The sequence below is a fragment of the Chelonia mydas genome, chromosome 1 (assembly GCF_015237465.2).
Source record: "Chelonia mydas isolate rCheMyd1 chromosome 1, rCheMyd1.pri.v2, whole genome shotgun sequence".
NCBI classification, from domain to species: domain Eukaryota; kingdom Metazoa; phylum Chordata; order Testudines; family Cheloniidae; genus Chelonia; species Chelonia mydas.
Genome location: NC_057849.1, coordinates 278,657,649 through 278,676,284, shown reverse-complemented (window position 1 = coordinate 278,676,284; position 18,636 = coordinate 278,657,649). Strand labels below are relative to the sequence as shown.

General features: G+C 39.6%; 1 protein-coding gene across 4 annotated transcripts in view; it reads left to right on the top strand.

Moving 5' to 3' along the window:
• The window catches only part of ZDHHC17 (zinc finger DHHC-type palmitoyltransferase 17), a 126,583-nt gene that overhangs the window by 81,863 nt on the left and 26,084 nt on the right, over window positions 1–18,636 (top strand). For all 4 annotated transcript variants that reach the window (XR_006291207.1, XM_037886158.2, XM_037886127.2 and 1 more), the window contains 2 exons: window positions 4,567–4,667; window positions 16,114–16,238. Coding sequence is in view for 3 of the 4 variants with exons in the window: in XM_037886158.2 (XP_037742086.1) it covers window positions 4,567–4,667; window positions 16,114–16,238 (226 nt within the window). In the remaining variant the exon portion in view is untranslated. The remainder of the gene's footprint in view (window positions 1–4,566; window positions 4,668–16,113; window positions 16,239–18,636) is intronic.

Genomic DNA, 18,636 nt, shown 5'->3' with positions numbered 1-18,636 from the left:
GGCTACAATATAATATTACTGCTACAATATTTATCTGATTCCTGTGGTGGTGATTTCTTTGTGTCTAGATAAACTTACATAGCATTCTAAATTCTTAACCTAAAAACAAACTCCCAGATCAATCTGTAAGTATGTATTCAGGAAAGTTTAGCAAATGCATATGTAGCTCGTTTTCCTAAGAAAGATGTTTGGAAGCCCTTTCAGTCTGCCCTGTAGATAGTTTGTAGGACACGTACTGTGCTAGATATATTTAGCATTCATATAATAATTACTTATGGAAAAAGTAGTTTTTACTTTTCACAGTTGCCACTTCAGTAAGTTTCTGATAGTCTCCAAAGTTGCCTTTGAGAGTTATAGGGTTCCTCAGTCTAGTGTCTGTTTTATTTCTGTGTCAAAACTCTGATTGAAGCATGCTAATTTCAAGAAGAAAGCATCAGAGCAGTTTACAAACTGATTATAAAGCACCCCAGAAGTAAATTTTTGAAAAAAACTGAAAGCTAATTTCCCTTTTTCCTTTTAATCATAAAGCAAGATTCTTCTAAAGATGGGTGTCCCCACCAGGGAATCCCCTTGGTGTAAATGTGTGATGTAGATGAGGGCTAAGTTCCCTCTAAGCTGCGTGGCTCAGCAATCTATCAAGTTCCACGCACTTCAGGTGCCCCTCCTGCCACTAGCGCACTGCTCCTGCCTCTGCATTGCAGCCCCTGGCCAGCTGCTCACAGGAACCTCCCGCTTGCTTCGCAGAGTGGGGAAGTAGGAGGGGGGCGCTGATGTCAGGGTGTCCCCCCCGTCCCATACCCCATCTCCACAGAGCTGGGGGACAGGACACAACAGGGCTCTGGAATGGGACGGAGAGAGCTTGCTGGTAGCTGCTGCTGTGTCTGAACAAGCGGGCTTCAGCCTGGTGAGTGCCAGTCTACTTAAAGGGGCAGCATATTTAAAGGGGCAAGCCTGCTTCTCTCTCTCTCTCTCTCTCACACAGAGTCTGTGTGTGTGTCTGTCTGTCTCTCTCTCTCTGTCTCATCTCCCAACACATAGTTGTGGTGGTGGTGGTACTTGTTGATACTATTTTCAAAGTGTGCTTTTTTAGTTTTTTGACTGATCTGTGCATTTCATAATTTTTATTTCTCTCTTATGCTTAAATTTAGTTGTTTGAATAGTGAGTTCTAAAATGCCTAACCTGTCCTGGCTGGAGTAATTATCCCCATAGTAACTTTTTAAAAATATATATTATATCTAGGTTTTTTGTTTCTACTGGTGGCACACATCTGCACATTACCTCAATATGGTGCACATAACCAAGTTCATTCTGCATGTGGATGGAAAAAAAAATAGAGGGAACATTGGATGAGGGTGACTATTTTATGTAGGTATGATGGAAGGCAGGATGTGGGAAGGTTGTTTAAGTTGTTCAGTGTTGTGGAGAGGAACCTTGAGGTGTGTCCTTGAATGGCCCGCTTCCCAGTGATTGACCTATTCTGTGACAGGTAGGCTCAATTTTTTTCATTAAAACATAAGAATGGCCATACTGGGTCAGACCAAAGGTCCATCTAGCCCAGTATCCCGTCATTTGATAGTGGCCAATGCCAGGTGCCCCAGAGGGAATGAACAGAACAGGTAATTATCAAATGATCTATCCCGTCGCCCGTTCCCAGCTTCTGGCAAACAGAGGCTAGGGATACCATTCCTGCCCATCCTGGCAAATAGCCATCGATGGACCTATCCTCCATGAATTTATCTAGTTCTTTTTTGAACCCTGTTATAGCCTTGGCCTTCACAATGTTCTCTGGCAAAGAGTTCCAAAGGTTGACTGTGCATTGTGTGAAGAAATACTTCCTTTTATTTGTTTTAAGCCTACTGCATATTTATTTCATTTGGTGACCCCTAGTTCTTGTGGTATGAGAAGGAGTAAATAACACTTCCTTATTTACTTCCTCCACACCAGTCATGATTTTATAGACTTCTGTCATATCCCCCTTTAGTCATCTCTTTTTCCAAGCTGAAAAGTCCCAGTCTTATTAATCTCTCCTCATATGGAAGCTGTTTAATGCCCCTAATTATTTTTGTGCCCTTTTCTGAACCTTTTCCAATTCCAATGTATCTTTTTTGAGATGGTGCAACCACATCTGCATGCAGTATTCAAGATGTGGGCCTTCCATGCGTTTATATAGAGGCAATATGATATTTTCTGTCTTACTATCTATCCCTTTCTTAATGATTCCCAATATTCTGTTAGCTTTTTTGACTGCCGCTGCACATTGAGAGGATGTTTTCAGAGAACTATTCACAATGACTCCGAGATCTCTTTCTTGAGTGGTAACAGCTAATTTAGACTCCATCGTTTTATATGTATCGTTGAGATTGTTTTTAATGGTAAATGTTTTCATAGGTATTCTTAGCTGGAACTCAGGACAGCTCTTGAGAATTAGCTGGCTTATATGCAGTGTTTAAATTTCTTTTTGGCTTAATTGAAGAACTAGCTTCCTGTCATAGAAATAAGTGAATTAAATGAAATGGAAAACTGACTCTACTGTTGTCCTTCTGATAATGTTTCTGTGAAGAATCTCTGCCTGAAGCTGTAATGAGAGAAAAGCAAGAGATAGAAGAAAACAGGCATTTTTGTTGTAACTACAGACTGAGGAAAACAAGGCATATATATTTCCTTTTTTAGATCGTTTTTTAAAAAATATATTTTGTGTTGTATGGTTTTCTTGAACACTCTGACATTGGAATCTCTTGTGTAAATGTAATTCACAACTTCTGTCCATTCTCTTGGCTAGGAATTCACGTCAAACTCTATTAAAATAACCGCAATGTGAATATTGCTGAGTGAGCACTTTAGCAGTGATTTCTAACTGCTGTCAGCATGTGGCTTTAGAGTAAACATTTGTTAAGACTTCTCCATTTCATCAACAGTTCTAAAATGGTGTAATGTCAGTGGCATATGAAGTATTGTATTATAATCTAAGCATGTTATCCTACTAAAAATATTTTGAGTCACTGATTAAGGCAACATGACACTTGTGTGAGCAACTTCAAAATAATCAATTCAAAGATTTTTGTTGATTATACAGAAGACTGAATGCCTTTTCTTTGTTTTGTTGTTGATGTTTCTGTGGTAAAAAGTGAAGAGCCTGATCACTGATTACACATGTAATTTATAAGATTCAGGTTGGCTAACTGATAAGTCTCCAGATATAATTGTAAATGGGGAATCATCATTGAGCGGGTATGTTTTGTAGTGGGGTCCCATGGGAATCAGTTTTTGGCCTTATGTTGTTGTTTTTATCAGTGACCTGGACGAAAACATAAAATCATCACTGTTAAAGTTTGCAGGTGACACACAAATTGGAGGAGTGGTAAATAATGAGAACAAGTCATTGGTAAGATGGGCACAAGCAAACAATACGTATTTTAATATGTCTAAATATGAATATATAAATAAAATGTATAAAGATAAATATATATCTCTAGAAACACAGAATACAGGCCATACTTGCATGATAGGGGACTCTATCCTTGGAAGCAGTGACTCTGAAAAAAAATTAGGGGGTTGTGGTGGTTAATCAGCTGAACATGAGCTGACAGTGCGATTCTCTGGCCAAAAGGGCTAATGCAGTCCTTGGATGCATAAACGGGAATCTCAAGTAGGAGCAGAGGTTATTTTACCTCTGTATTTGTCATTGGTGGAACCCTTGCTGGAATATTGTGTCCAGTTCTGGTGCCCACAGTTCAAGGAGGATGTTGATATATTGGAGAGGGTTGAGAGAGTAGCCATGAGAATGATTAAAGGATTAGAAAACATGCCTTATAGTAGTAGACTCCAAGAGCTCTATCTGTTTAGCTTAACAGCTAGAAGATTAAGAGGTGACTTGGTCATAGTCCATCAGTACCTACATGGGGAAAAATATTTGATAATGAGCTCTTGCATCTAGCAGAGAAAGATATAGCACAATCCAGTGGCTGGAACTTCAGACTGGAAATAAGGCATACATTTTTAACAGTGAGGAAAAGTTCGATGACCTCTGTTATGTACAAGGTCAGACTAAATGATCACAGTGGTCTCTTCAGGTCTTGGAATCTATTAATAGGAAATGATATGATGTCTATGAACATAGAGGAGAATGGGGTAATTGAGTCCAACTCAATGCAGATTGAGTCCAACCATTAAAATCTTATTTTAGACTAGGTTTAAAATTATTTTTTTAGGAGTTTATGTATTGACCTAGGGATAGCATAAAACATTAACATTATGTTTGATTAAAGATTCATATCAGCCCCGCTTCCCTTGTGTCTTATATTACACCATAGTTACCCCTTTGACCATCTGAGGAGTGACATTAACTGACTCTCATCCATCCTTCTGCATCAGGGCATCTTGAAAAATGGGACTTCTGCAGGCTCTGAAGACCTCCAGAAGCAAAATCTTTTACTAACAGTATTTGGAGATCTAATTGTTATTTAATGTGTTACATAAAAGGAGGTTTTTCATGTGTACTGATACTGAATTTAAATTATGTATAAAAGAACATACTATATGATGACATCACTTCTGTTGTTTTACAGATCATTCTTTGATCACTCAATGCATAGTGCACTGCCTCTTGGAATATACCTGGCAACTAAATTCTGGATGTATGTGACATGGTTTTTCTGGTTTTGGAATGATATCCTTTTTCATTTTAGTGATTTGTATATGTTTAACATCAGTGCTGAGTTCTAAATATGACCTCAAAAGTAAAGAATGAATAGTAATTTTAAAAATAACTACAACTGTTTAAAATTCTTAATGCTTAATTGTTTTTGTTAAAATAGAACTTTACTATGCCATAGTAATCAAAACTCTTAATGGTTATTTTTGTACTGCTTTAAAATTACATTATTGCTTTATGCCAGTAACAATGTTTTCCTCAAACCTTTTCCTTAAAAATGTCTATCCAGACTTTCTCTGTGTTTTTTTCATTTCTTTAGCAGAGAAATGCAAGTGGCTGTATAGACATGTCAAGGCCATATGTTGCCAAAAAGGTTATAATTACATGAACTCACCGTGACCTATAGTCTTTAAACTTCAGTAGCATATATGCTTTTCCTAGGATAAATAGATAACTTCATTTTCCCTATTCACTCATATTTATCACTTCTGGTGTCATTTTTACTGGCAGTGCAGCCATAACTAGCTATTCCTAAGTAGTTTGCAAGTTCCATTTTATATGGACTTAAAAAATGTGTTAAATATAATATTTCATACAGCTTATGAAACTGAATAGAATATATTCTACGAAAATAATTAGAATTGCTGGGATTTGACAACATCACATCTTTATAAATATTAGCCACTGGACAGAACATATAACTAGATCTGCCTAGACATAAACTTGCCATGTTCAGAAAGAAAGTAGAAATTGAGTCAGATTTCATCAAAAATTCAGTTTACCATATTAATCGAGTTAAATTTCTGTTCTACTTTCTCTGGGATCACACATTTTAATAATATTTTATCATTTGAACAAAGAATCAACAAACACATTGTATTAACTCCTGTTTAATTTTTACTTAATGTTCCTAGTTTTAAGTATTTTTAAGTGAATGTAATGCTTATGAAAGATATTGGCTTGACAATCCAATATCACTGCAGTCACTGATATACCTTTGATTACCACTGTTTTTTCATGCTTAAAGAGTGATCTGTTACTCCTAGATACTATTTAAGCCCAACATTGAGGTTAAAAAGTAGTGTTGCAAATTTTGTTTTTCTTTTTGGGTCTTTCATGTTTCTTAGGATGTAAACATACAAGTTTGAGTGCCACTGTGCCTAAAATCTTTGAGAATCTTGTTTAAAAAGTGTTAAAATATTGTCTAACATAATCAGTCAAAGATATATAACATTAAGTTCTTCTTTGATTGATGGTCCCTACTGGATTCCACTGAGGGTTTACACATCTAAACCACACATCCAGAGCTGGAGATTTTTTAAGTACTAGTGTCCATTGGTCTATGCATGTGCCCTTGGCTCACCTCATGGTTTCATCCGAGGTGATAAAGGGCAAGGCAGACAGACTGCGTCTCCAGTTCCTTCTCACCGCCTCATCGTCTGGGTTGGAACTATTAGTGTCCTCTTACATGTGACATACTTTAAAAATATACAGTTCATAATTAGTTTTACAGTTTTTACCGGTTTTTGTTGTTTTTATAGTAATCTTTAGTAGTTTGATAGTTTTAGGAGCAGGATTGGGGCTCCTTTTTTGGGGTAGTTTTAGCAAGGAAGATCAATACTTCCTCTACTGCTTGGGAGAAGCCCACATTTCATCCAGGTGCAGTATCTGCCAGCCCTTTCCAAGTCATACCTGAGAATGCCAGACTCTCCGATATGGAAGCACCTCGTGGAAGTCACTATGAGACCTCATTCGGACCCTGGCCAAGCAACCTCCCTCTCCCCCCGATATATTGGTTTGAGGCTGCCAGGAGTGCATCTCTAATTACAAAGTCTGAGGCAGGCACCAACAGTGCCACCATTGTGATCCCTGCGCCAGGGCCTAGTCAGGAGGTAAGGTTATAAGTCTTCCTCTAGGCCTAAGAAGGGAGAGACTCCTTGCATGAGTTCCAGTCATAGGGATGGAGTGCCCTAAAGCACACAAACACAAAAAGAAGCCACATAAATTGATGGATCCACTGGTATCAAGTGGAACCAGCACACACATTGGCATCCCTCAGAGTCAGAGAATCATCCACTCTGGGTAAGACTGTTGCTCCAGTTCTAGGGACTTGACTCCGGGGAGGTTGGGAGAAGTGCCAGAGCTCCAATCAGGTTTGCCCTGGAGAGCCAAGGTCTCCACACCTTCTGGGGCCCTCTACTTCCAGGGAGATATTATCTCTGGCACCAGACCACGTTTGAGGCACTGCTCAACCCCCCACTCTGACGGTGTACACAATTCTGCCGATTCCACTGGTGAACCAGCCTCTGAGTTTTCGTGCTTGGAGGACTTGAATGAAAATCAGGGGGCATCCATCTTTTCCTGCCACTATGAGTACCAACGGAGGCTTTCTACATTGTGGCAGTATCCTCCACTCCAGCTGCTGCAGAGCCACTGGTTTCCTGTGCCATAAGGCCCTCCTCAGCACCCTCCGGATCCATTCTGCTGGCCCTATTGTGGATCCCCGTGAATACCCCCACTGCCGTACCCACGTGCGGGTACTGGACTATGCCAAAAATCCAGGCTTTAAAAATCTGTTCCTCCTGCCCACATTCCTTCTAGGTCAGCAAGCAAGATCAATACTGCCTCTACTGTTTCAACCACAGCCATCCTCCATGATGTGCTGCCTCAGGATATATGTAGAGCGGACACATGGAGTTCGGTACATACCTTTGCCACACATTATGCCTTGGTGCAGAACTCTGCGACAGATGCCACATTCAGCAGGGTGTCCTACACTCAACTGTTCTCGTCCTTGCACCCTCTTCTGGCTTAGATACTGCTTGTTAATCACCCTCAGTGGAATACAATGGGGTCATCACTCGAAGAAGAAGAGGAGGTTACTTACCTGTAGCTGGAGGTTCTTCGACATGTGTGGTCCCTATCTGTATTCCACTTCCCACACTCCTTCCCCTCTGCTGTGGATCTGTTGGATTTGCAGTAGAGAAGGAACTGGAGACGCGGTCAGTCTTCCCCAGCTTTTATCACCTCGGATGATATGCACCCATGAGGTGAGCCACGGGTGCATGTGTGGATCAACGAACACTATTACAAGAAAAATCTCCAGCTCAGGATGCATGGTGCACATCCATAAACCCTCAGTAGAATACAGATAAAGACCACGCATCTCAAAGAACCTCCGATTACAGATAAGTAACCTCCGCATCTATAAGTGTAGAAATTAAACATCTATTATAAAAAATAGTGAGAAGAATGAATGCTGGATATTAGAATGTTTGGGGCAAATTATTTTACCTCAGAACACATGCTGAGAATCCGCAATGGATGATCTATGTAACAGAAGCAGTCCTGAACCAAATAGAAAATGTTTGTGCAAACCAAGGGAAAGAGAATTTTAGGTCTGTTTTTTCTGATGATTGTACTAAATAACTGGCTAGTATTATGTGGCTATGTTATGAAAATGGAAGCAGACGTGTAGATTAAATCCTCTTTAAAGCAAATGAATACACATCAGCTGGATAATGTTGCTTTATGCAATTTGATGACTCTCATTTCCAGATACAATATGGAAAAGAATGAAGGCTACACACTAAAATTTTAAGCACAATGCACATTCTACAAAGTTATAGAAGGCTCTTTGATTTGTATCTGAAAATCATGATGAATTGTCTTGCATTCAGCACCATTACTAAAAAAAACACCTCTATGAAATGATATGCTGCACATAGTGTCTTTGTTCCCCTTTCCCCTGCAAAACTTATCGATTTAAAAAGAAATTTCAGGTCCCTTTCTTTGTCAAGTTTAAAATACACAAACGGGAATGCCTTTTCATATCAGTGGAGAAATTTAACTACAAACTTCTTTTGGCCTGGAATTAACTTGGCTCACATTCTGTAAGCTGCTTTAAGTTATAAATCTTGCATTGTATAAAAGAGAGGCTAGAAAATATCTAAAATCAGTTGCATGCTATGGCTAAACAGAGAAAAATGATACTGTGAACAGTTTAGTTTATGAAATGCAGATATCCTGGAAAATTATTCCTATAAAAGAGCATTCTGATATTTGTTAGGGATTATTTGCAAATATCTTACTCAGCTGTATTTGAGAAGAGATTGCACGAACAGCTTTTATTATTCATACACTACTGTATATCCTGTATTTTTACAACAGATATGGGGTGAAATTCCACTTGTAAACACAAAAAAGACACAGTGGGACACATGGAGCCATTTTCAATTACTGCTGGGGGGTATATGTCTCCCTCATAGCTGTTGTTTTGTATATCCATCACTCATCAATAGGGGAACGTGTTCCAATTCACGTCCGTCCCGAGCCGCATATCCATCATTTGCAATAAGTTGTTAAACGACGGATATGCGGATTGGGACTGACGTAAATTGGAACACGTTCCCCTATTGATGAGCGACAGCTATGTGTAGTCATGGGTGGGCCGCAGTCCACCTACTTAACATCCAGGCCCACCCCTCCCCAGTTCCGGCTCTGCTCCCGCTTCAGCGCTTGCCCCACACCGCCCGCCCAGCACTCCAGCTGAGGAGCGGGGTCGGGGCACCGGGACTTGCCTAGCTCCGGCGCTCCAGCCACGGAGTGGGGTCTGGCTGGAGCGCGGAGCGGGGCAAGCCCCTGCACCCTGATCCCACTCCCCTCCCAGTCGGAGTGCCAGGCAGAGTGGGGCAAGCCCCGAGCACTGGGGGGGGGGGGGCGGGAAAGGGGGGTGCAGAGCAGGTGGTGGTGCGGGGGTGCATTTTTACGCTTCCCCTCCCCCCCCATTTTTCCGGGAGCCCCTGGCCAGATCACTCCTACCCCTCCGGCTCTCACCCGAGTGTCCCCTTCTGCCTATACCCCTGTTCTACCAGCAGGTCCCCGGTATATGTCATTTCGGTATCCATCGCCCTTCTCAAGAACACAACCCCGACGTATACCGGGGACCCGCTGTATCACATATTACTATAATAATGTACTTTCAGGTAAATTACTTTTAAATTATTTCAGTTCATTTCCACAGAAATAAACATAGATTTTGTTTGCATTGTGTGATCACTCCCACCACTTAGAGCCACATCAGACAGGGATTGTAACAAACAAATCAGTTTAAGATACAACAGAAAGCCTAATGTGTGAAACCTTGTGATTTAGCTAAGTTGCTTCACTTTTCGCATGACTACCCTGGAATTGCAGAAAATCAGCTGTTAATCTTAAAGTTTTTAAATACTTGTCATGATATTCAGTTTCTTAACTCACTGGCTTCTGAAGTAGAAAGTTGTATTACCTTAACTGGACGTTGAATTGTGTATACTGAATTGTTATCTATATAAATAAGAGTGCTTATTATAAAACATATCTGGACTGTTAAATGTTACTTTATAACACTTTCAGAAATGAACATAAATTTAAAGTAGAACAGATCATGAAAACTAAACAGATCTTGAGATCATTAGATAGAAGGCAATATGGAAATGCAAAGTATTATTTTTACTTAATATTATTGCGTTGAAAGTCCCCATAAAGCAACTTGATGTGTAATGAATCCTTTTGGAAGTGTTTTTGAGTAAAATGGCTTGCCAGATTCATTTCATGAAAACTGCCACAACGAGGAATTTCATCAGATATCACTTTACCGACACTACAGAGAATAAAGAAATATTGTGCTCTGCTCTAAGTAATCATGTAAAGCTGTAAAAATATAAAGATTCTTACTCTGACCACAGTTCTCTGTCTTATGCTACAAAAATAAAGCAGGCATGTAATTTCTTTTTTTCAATAAAGCTATAGGGCAATTTGCCAGAAGAACTAGAATGAATTTGGCATCTTATTACAAAGACTTCTAACTTAAAATTATCAATTAAATTATGACAGCTTACAGAACTCAGTCTCTCAACTACCTTGTCACAAAACACTCATCCCTAATGAAAAAAATACTAATAGTAACTTAGTTTTCACAATGTCACTTTTGAATACAATGAGGTTGTTGCAAAGGCTTATGGGGCACTTACCTTTAAATGTCAAAATGACTGTTAATGATCTACAACTTTAACTTTTTAAAAATCAATATAATACTAGCTAAAAAAGAAAAGGAGTGGCACCTTAGAGACTAACCAATTTATTTGAGCATAAGCTTTTGTGAGCTACAGCTCACTCCATCGGATGTATTCAGTGGAATACATCCGATGAAGTGAGCTCAAATAAATTGGTTAGTCTCTAAGGTGCCACTAGTACTCCTTTTCTTTTTGCGAATTCAGGCTAACACGGCTGCTACTCTGAAACCTATAATACTATCTAGTTTCTTGTGTTTACTATGTTTATTTGCCAGTGAATGTTCTTACTCGGCATGTAATTCCCAAGTAAAGATCGAACAAGTAAACAACTAAAGAAAAACCAAAAGAAAACCTGTAAGGAGAGGGAAACAAATCTGAGATGGTTTAGTTCGTCATCAGTGTCTAAGGATTCTGCATTTTGGCGCTTATTTGCCAAAAATTGAACATGATGCTATCTGGCTTCCAAACAACAGATAAGTTTCATTTTCCACCATATATTGATCTTACACTTCATGTGTGCACCCTACTAAGCAGTTAGTCTTGCTTCACCACTCTGAAAGAATTAGGAACAATATGAAGTCTATTTCAAGAAATGCTGCTTGAAAACCCTTTTGTTTATACAGCAGATCTGCCTTTCTAGTACAATTTTTACTGGCAAGTCAAAAAAACAAATCAATGGCAATCACTAGTCCAATTAAAAACTGACTACATTATATCATTTTTATGCCTTTCTTCACCTTTCATATCCCCTCATGTTATAATGGTTGAATGTCGGATTTTGAGAAGCAGATAAGGGAGTTAGGCATAAACTTTCATTCACTTTCAGTGGGAGTTAGACCTCTAGCTCCCTTAGATGCTTTTGAAATTCCCTCCCTAAATTTCTACTAGTTGGCCAGTTAATGCTGATAGCTGAACAGATAAGACGATCATAGTTTTTTTAATAAAACTTTACAAAATGAAGTCATCACACATACATACAGTCAAAATTATAGAGACAAATCCAAGAAAAGAACAAAGGAAGACTTACATTCAGAAAGACAAAGAGGCTACTAGTTATGAAAGTGTAGATTTGAGACCTGTTGAGTGATTGGATTTCTTCAGAATGCTCTGAGGGAGTGTCCTGATATGTCAGTGTTTATATACATACACTTACATACACACACTCTCTCTTTCTCTCCCCCCTCTGGCCCCCTCATTCAATGTATAGCTCTGGTTCCAACCAATATTTTGCTTGATATATAGTTGTAAATTAACAGCAATTTGTGTGTAATTGAAGCCACTAAATAGGTTGCAGTTTTGGATCGAACTTAGCTAATCAAATATTCACATCACCATTTATGTATTCTGTCACTTAAATGGAACAATAATAATTGTTCCGACTGCTCTGATAATTACAGTGAAATGTGTTACTTTGTAGTAAGGTAACAAATGGGTCATGGATTTTTGCACTTTGTCTCACACAATGAAAACCGGGAAGTGTCTTGGTTAAGTTCATTTTAGTATTTTGCTTTAGGGTTAAGACCTAAATATTTCTGGAACCCTTTACTGCATAGAAAGTTGCCGAGTGGGAAATCTGCAGAGGGGCAGTTGCTGCCAACATTATGCTTCAGCTTTGCAGCCGCCTCTACAGCTGTGTACTTCTCTCTACTTGGGTCTGAGTGAGGAAAATATTAGGGCTGAAAAGAAGTGAGGCCACAACTTTTGCTGGACAGATAATGGAGTTTTGAGTTCATTGGGAGTTTTGAAAAATAAATAAAATAGTTTCAGCTTGATCCAAAAACAGTTGTTTAAATTTTTCAGGGTGTAGAAATTAAAAAAACAAAAACAAAAACAAAAAATGGTTAATCACAATGTTTTAATGTTACCAAAATGAAAAATTTCAACACACAACTTTCTGGTAATGTCAAAAGGAAATGTTTAGTTTTAACGTGAAAAATTTCATTTAGACTTTCAGGCATTTTGACAAAAGCAAGCAAACAAAAGTGGCAGCAGGGAAGAGGTTGGTGGGGCCTCCCTTATAAGCTCCTTTAAAGAAAAGAAAAGAAAACAGCTTCCAGAGGGGAGAGTGAAAAAGCCCCATCTCACAATATCCCTTAGCACAGTGGCTAGGGCACTCTCCAGTGATGTGGGAATCCCAAGTTTAAATCCCTTTTCCTGATCAGTTTCAGTTAGTGTGTGGACTTGAACCTGAGTCTCCCTGCCTCCCAGAAGAGCATGTTAACCACTGGGCTAACTCTTTTATGGGGGGAAAGACACCATCTTTGTGAATCCTTTGCTTGCTGTTGTGAAAATGTCTGACTAAAAGTCCAAACAAAGTTTTCATTTTGATATTAAGCGTTTTGACTCTTTTGGTTCCATCAAAATTAGTCCATGAACTTGACATGAATTCACAAATAGTTCGTAGACCTGAAACTGCATTTTCTGATAAATAAACTCTTCATCCAAAAAATTTCATTCCGCTCCAGCCATCAGTGCTTTGCCTCCAGGTAGAATGTCACCTATACTGTAGACGTTTCAAAGTGTCATGTATTTTTCCACATACACTGCAGGTGTCCCTAAAAGTTCTGTAAATTGCCATAGGTCTTCCTTGAAGTAAATTACTCTAACGTCCAGAGTGTGCCTGCCCTTTTCCCCAGGAGGCTTCTGAATTGCCTCGTCAGCATAACCTTCCCCCACTCGGATTCTTCTTTGTTCACCTCACTTTTTTGCTCCCTGTTTTCATTTTCCCAAAATTCTCTGCTGAGATTTGACCTACTCCCATCCCCTTATCATTCATCCATAATCCTACTGCCCCATTCAGCCTTCCTTTCAGTTTCAGTACGCACATGGCCTATTTTCTGTCTTCACGAGGATAGTTTCCCTATCAATGCTGCACTTATCTTATGGAGTCCTCCTAATAAAAGATAGCAAGGGAGGGGTTGAACTTCGCCATTTTATCTTAGGACTCTTAGGCCTGGTCTACGCTACAGAGTTAGGTTGATGTAAGGCAACTTACATCCACCTAATTCTGTAAGTGTCTACACTAAAATGTCACTCCCACCGATGTAACTCTCCCACTACACTGACTTAATAACTCCACTTCCACAGGAGGCATAGAGTCAGTGTTGATGTAGTTAGGTCGATGCAGTGTCAGTGTAGATACTGCATTGCTTACGTTGATTGTTGTTGCCTTTCAAAAGCCGTCCCACAATGGCAAACACTTGACAGTTAAATTGGTGCAAGTGCTCCTGGTGAGGATGCACACCACAACCCAAGGAGCGTAGTGAGGACATGCCCAAGCGATTTAATTACTGTGGTGGCTATACATTGCCATAACTTAGATTGACATAATTTTGTAGTATAGACATATCCTTAGACTCTGTCCATATAGTCTGTGTGAGTGAAGGGTACACAGGGTGAGAGGAACATGCAGAAAAAAAATATCTATGAGTTACTGCTTGTGGGACCCAGGTGCATGAGCAGTGTTTTGGTCACAGGAACATATTGTCCAAATTTTATACAGTAGATTTAATACAGTGGATTAAAAGTAAGGCCACAAACTGAAGGTCATAAAGCAATTTTACTGGACAGAAAATAAATTGTCATTCTATTTCTTTTTAGCAGTCTAGACGTGACGTTTAGTAATTTGGAATGAATCGTAATTTTTTTCAATTGTACCTTATTGTTCATAGCAGATGTCTGTTTAAGGGATTTTAAATAGAAGATGTTTCAGTTCTGCTTTTTTATTGTTATGACACAAATATCAGTGAAAATAGTAAGTATTTTAGAGAAAATGTAAACCCTTAAAGCAATATAAATAAAGTGAACTTATTTTTGGCAAGAGCTAATTTCAAAAAATGCACTTAGCAAGAAACTGAGTTAGTAAAAAAAAAAAGATTAAACTCAACTTTTAATCAGTAGAGATCAAATGCAGTGGGGCATATAGTAAGTTATGGTGTACATGGAGGTATGCAAGTTATACATTTACTAAAAAGAGCTTGTTATATTCAAGCTTAATTAGTCTTTATAGTGAGCTAAAATGCTAAGAGGCTACTGTGAAGAGCACAATATTAAAAATTAAAATTAGCTTATCAAACATTTTCAGTTACAGTTCAAATCTACAACTAGTGTCTTCCTTCAGAGAACCAAATCAGAGCAAGGAAGTTTGTTTAGGGTATGGTAGGGTACAAGACATACAGAATTAATGAAATATGCTTCATTTCAGCAAACAGTTGTTTAAATACTGTGGGCTTGATTCTCAGAGTTTTCCATAAAATTCCTTACATAAAATTTTACAGATTATCAATGCATAAAATGTTCAGATGCCAATTTTAGTACATACAGCCATGTAAAACACTATGCTTATCAATCCATATTCAGGGTTTGATGCTGCAAAAATGTACATAAATAACAAACTTTACTCATATGGGTAGTCCCAATGACAACTGCAATCAATGGGACTTCACACATGAGTGACTTTACTCATGTACATGTTAGTCGGAATGGTACACTAACGTGCCAGATTTTTGGCTCCCTCAGAAGTGCTGTACTTCATGCTCATTATTGGCTATTACTAGGAAATCTATTAATTCTATGATTTAAACCACTATAAAGCTGTGTATATTCTAGCATAGGAAACATTTTTAAACTAGTGGTTATTCCTTGTATTTATATTGCTTTTGAATTTATAAACACTTTCAGGAATACTAAGAATTCTTATTTTATAGGTATTAGATTATATATTTTAAAATGGCTTTCATTGGTCTGAAATATGAGTATTTGCTTATAAGAGGATCATGTTTCAAACAGCACCCAAAAAACCCAACAGTTTTGCTTTTTCAATTATTTTGCTTTACATTGGGAGAGCTTTCAAATTAGTGTATAAATTCTGAGTTGAGTATCTTGGAAATGAGCATAGGTTGAGGGATTATGGCCGTGTAACATCATTCTCTGTTAGACAATCCCTTATATGGTTAAAAGCATTCTTTTTCGTGATTTTACTGGAATTTTAAGACAATGAAAACATAAGCAGTCAAATGAGCATCTTATAAATAGAACTTCTGGATGTTTACTGTAAAATCAGGAAATACTTTAAGGAGATAATATTATATGGAATTTAAATTAAAAACAAAGAACAGATAGGAATAACTGAATTATGATAATTCATATTTTAACACAGTGTAAATAGTTATGAACAGGCAGTCAAACTGCCTTAAGAAAACTTCTACAGACTATAGAGTACAATAGACGTCCTTAGGACACAATATTTTGTGCTTATTTTAAGTGTCGTTGATTTTGGCAACTTTTTAGAACAAAATGATTCTTGGTCATCTTATTTCAAGTTGACAGATGGTGTTAATTCAGCCCGGTTTGGTCTTTCTGTAATTTTTTTCATTTTGAACTTCCTTAGATTCCTTGACTTTAAACACATCTCAGTTTTCTCTTTATACATCTTCCATTCCTTGCCAATAGTGCTGCACTTTTCTACAATTTTGGAAAATCCTGGAAATCAGACCCAGGAATCATTAAAGCCACAGAAGAACAAAAGAAAAAGGTAAAAAATACAACAGACTTTTTTAGGAGGCTGGGGAGAAAATACCATGTCCTTTTTGAAGGATGAGTTACCTGTGTGTTTCCAAATGTTGAGTCATTTGCTGTTTAGTACAGGGAAATAGGAGTAAATTGTTGTGAAACAAAAACATAGCAATATCAAAAGGTTGATTCTGCATTTATCTTACACGTTCCCTTGTCTTTATTTGCAAGTAGTGTGCAGTTCTTGCTTTCTAAATTTAACATTCATGATGTTTTAATTAACAAAATAAAATTGTAGTTTAAATTTAATGAGATGGTAGTGTGTGTAAGTCTTTATATTAGGTTCAAAAAGTGAGGAGATGAGGTTAAAAGTGATGATAAATTAGGTAATCCAGATTTATTTATGGAAGCCTAAAAATCTGCTCTGTTCTACGTACGTTCTTGTACCTCTCTCATTGCAGTAGTACCTGAGTGCCTAATGTACTTAATTATGGGACTAACTTAATATTAGCTGTATACAATGTTATAGCCATGTTGATCCTAGGATATTGAAGAGAGAAGTTGGGTGAGGAATATCTTTTATTGAACCAACTTCTGTTGGTGAAAGAGATGAACTTTCAAGCTTACACAGCTCTTCAGTTCTGGGAAATGTACTCAGTGTCACAGCTAAATATAAGGTTGAACATATTGTTTAGCATGAGTAGTTAACATATATTTCAAGGGACCATTAAGGTGAAGTGTCCAGTGAACACCTCTCCAGAAGAAAGGAGGGGAAAAAAGCTAGGGGCGGGAGGTAATCAACACCCCCCATGACATACCTATCAAGATCCATGCGTCTTATACATGCTAATCACAACATGTGGTGTACCCCACAATGCACTAAATGCACCAATAGCAACTATGTGGGTGAAAGCCAGCCAATCACTATGCTCTTGAATGAACTCACACAGAAAAATGACAAAAGAACTATATCACCTGTGGATGACCAGTTTTCACAAAGAGATCACTCTATATCAGACCTCTCAGTCCCCATCCTCAAAGGTGCAAGCACCTTCAAAAGACCAGCCTGGGAGCTTAAATTCATAACTTTGCTAAACACTAAAAATCATGGACCGAGTAGAAGCACTGGATTTATGACATATTACAACAATGTATAACAGGAGTGGGTGATAATTTTCACAGGGGCCATGCCACAAATTTTGGTCAGTCACCATGGGCCGCACATTTCTACTAAATGGAGGGGGCTTGGAGTCTGGGAGGGAATTTGGGTGCAGGAGGGAGCTCCGGGCCGGTGCAGAGTGTTGGGGTGCAGGAGAGGGTGAGGGGTGTGGACTCTGGAAGGGAGTTTGGTGTAGGAGGGGGCTACAGGCTGAGGCAGGGGATTGGAGTGCAGGAGGGGATGCAGGGTCTGAGAGGGAGTTTGGGTGCAGGAGGGGATTCCGACCTGGGGCAGGGGTGAGGGAGGGGGTGCAAGGTGCAGGCTCTGGCCGGGAGGTGCTTACCACAGGTGGCCCCCCCCCCCGGACCACAGCTCAGCAGGGCTCAGGCAGGCTGCCTGCATGCTGTGCCCCCACGCCACTCCTGGAAGTGGCTGCGGTCAGCTGCTACTGGCACGTCTCTGTGTGCCCCTTGGAGGGAGGGGGGCAGCGGGTCTCCATGCGCTCCAGCGCCCACAAGCACCACCCCCTGCAGTTTCTGGCCAATGGGAACTGTGGGGACGGTGCTGGGGGTAGGGGTAGCACGTGAAGCCACCTCCCCTGCCCGCCAGAGGTGCGCAGAGACATGCCAGCAGCAGCTGGCCACTTCCAGGAGCGGCATGGGGCCGCGGTAGGCAAGCAGCCTGTCTGAGCCCCCACTGCACTGCTTTGCTAAACAGTAAAACGCTAGCTGCCCAGAGTTTGCGAGGGGGCAGCCAAAGAGCCTGGCAGGCTGGACAGAAATGTTAGATGGGCCGGATTTGGCGCACGGGCTGTATTTTTCCCACCCCTGATCTATAACCCACTAATACCCATCCCAGTTTTCCCCCTATGACTGGAGAGGTGTTAACTGGCCCCTTCACTTTGAATGATCCCGTGAAATATGTTTTAACAGTTTCTGCTAAACAATCTGTTCCACCTTGTATGTAGTTGTGACACTCATGCCTACGCTGCAGTTAGACACCCGCAGCTGGCCTGTACCAGCTGACTCAGGTTAAGGCCATATCTACTGAACCACTTATGTCAGCAGAACTTCTGATGCTCAGAAAAAAACACGCCCCTGAGTGACAAGTTTCTCCAGCATAAGTGGTAGTGTGCACAGTGCTGTGTCAGTGCGAGAGCTTCTCATGCCGACATAGCCACCACCACACTCTTTGGAGGCGGTTTAATTATGTTGACAGGAGAGCTCTTTCCCGTCAGCATAAGTTCTCTAGTGTAGACATA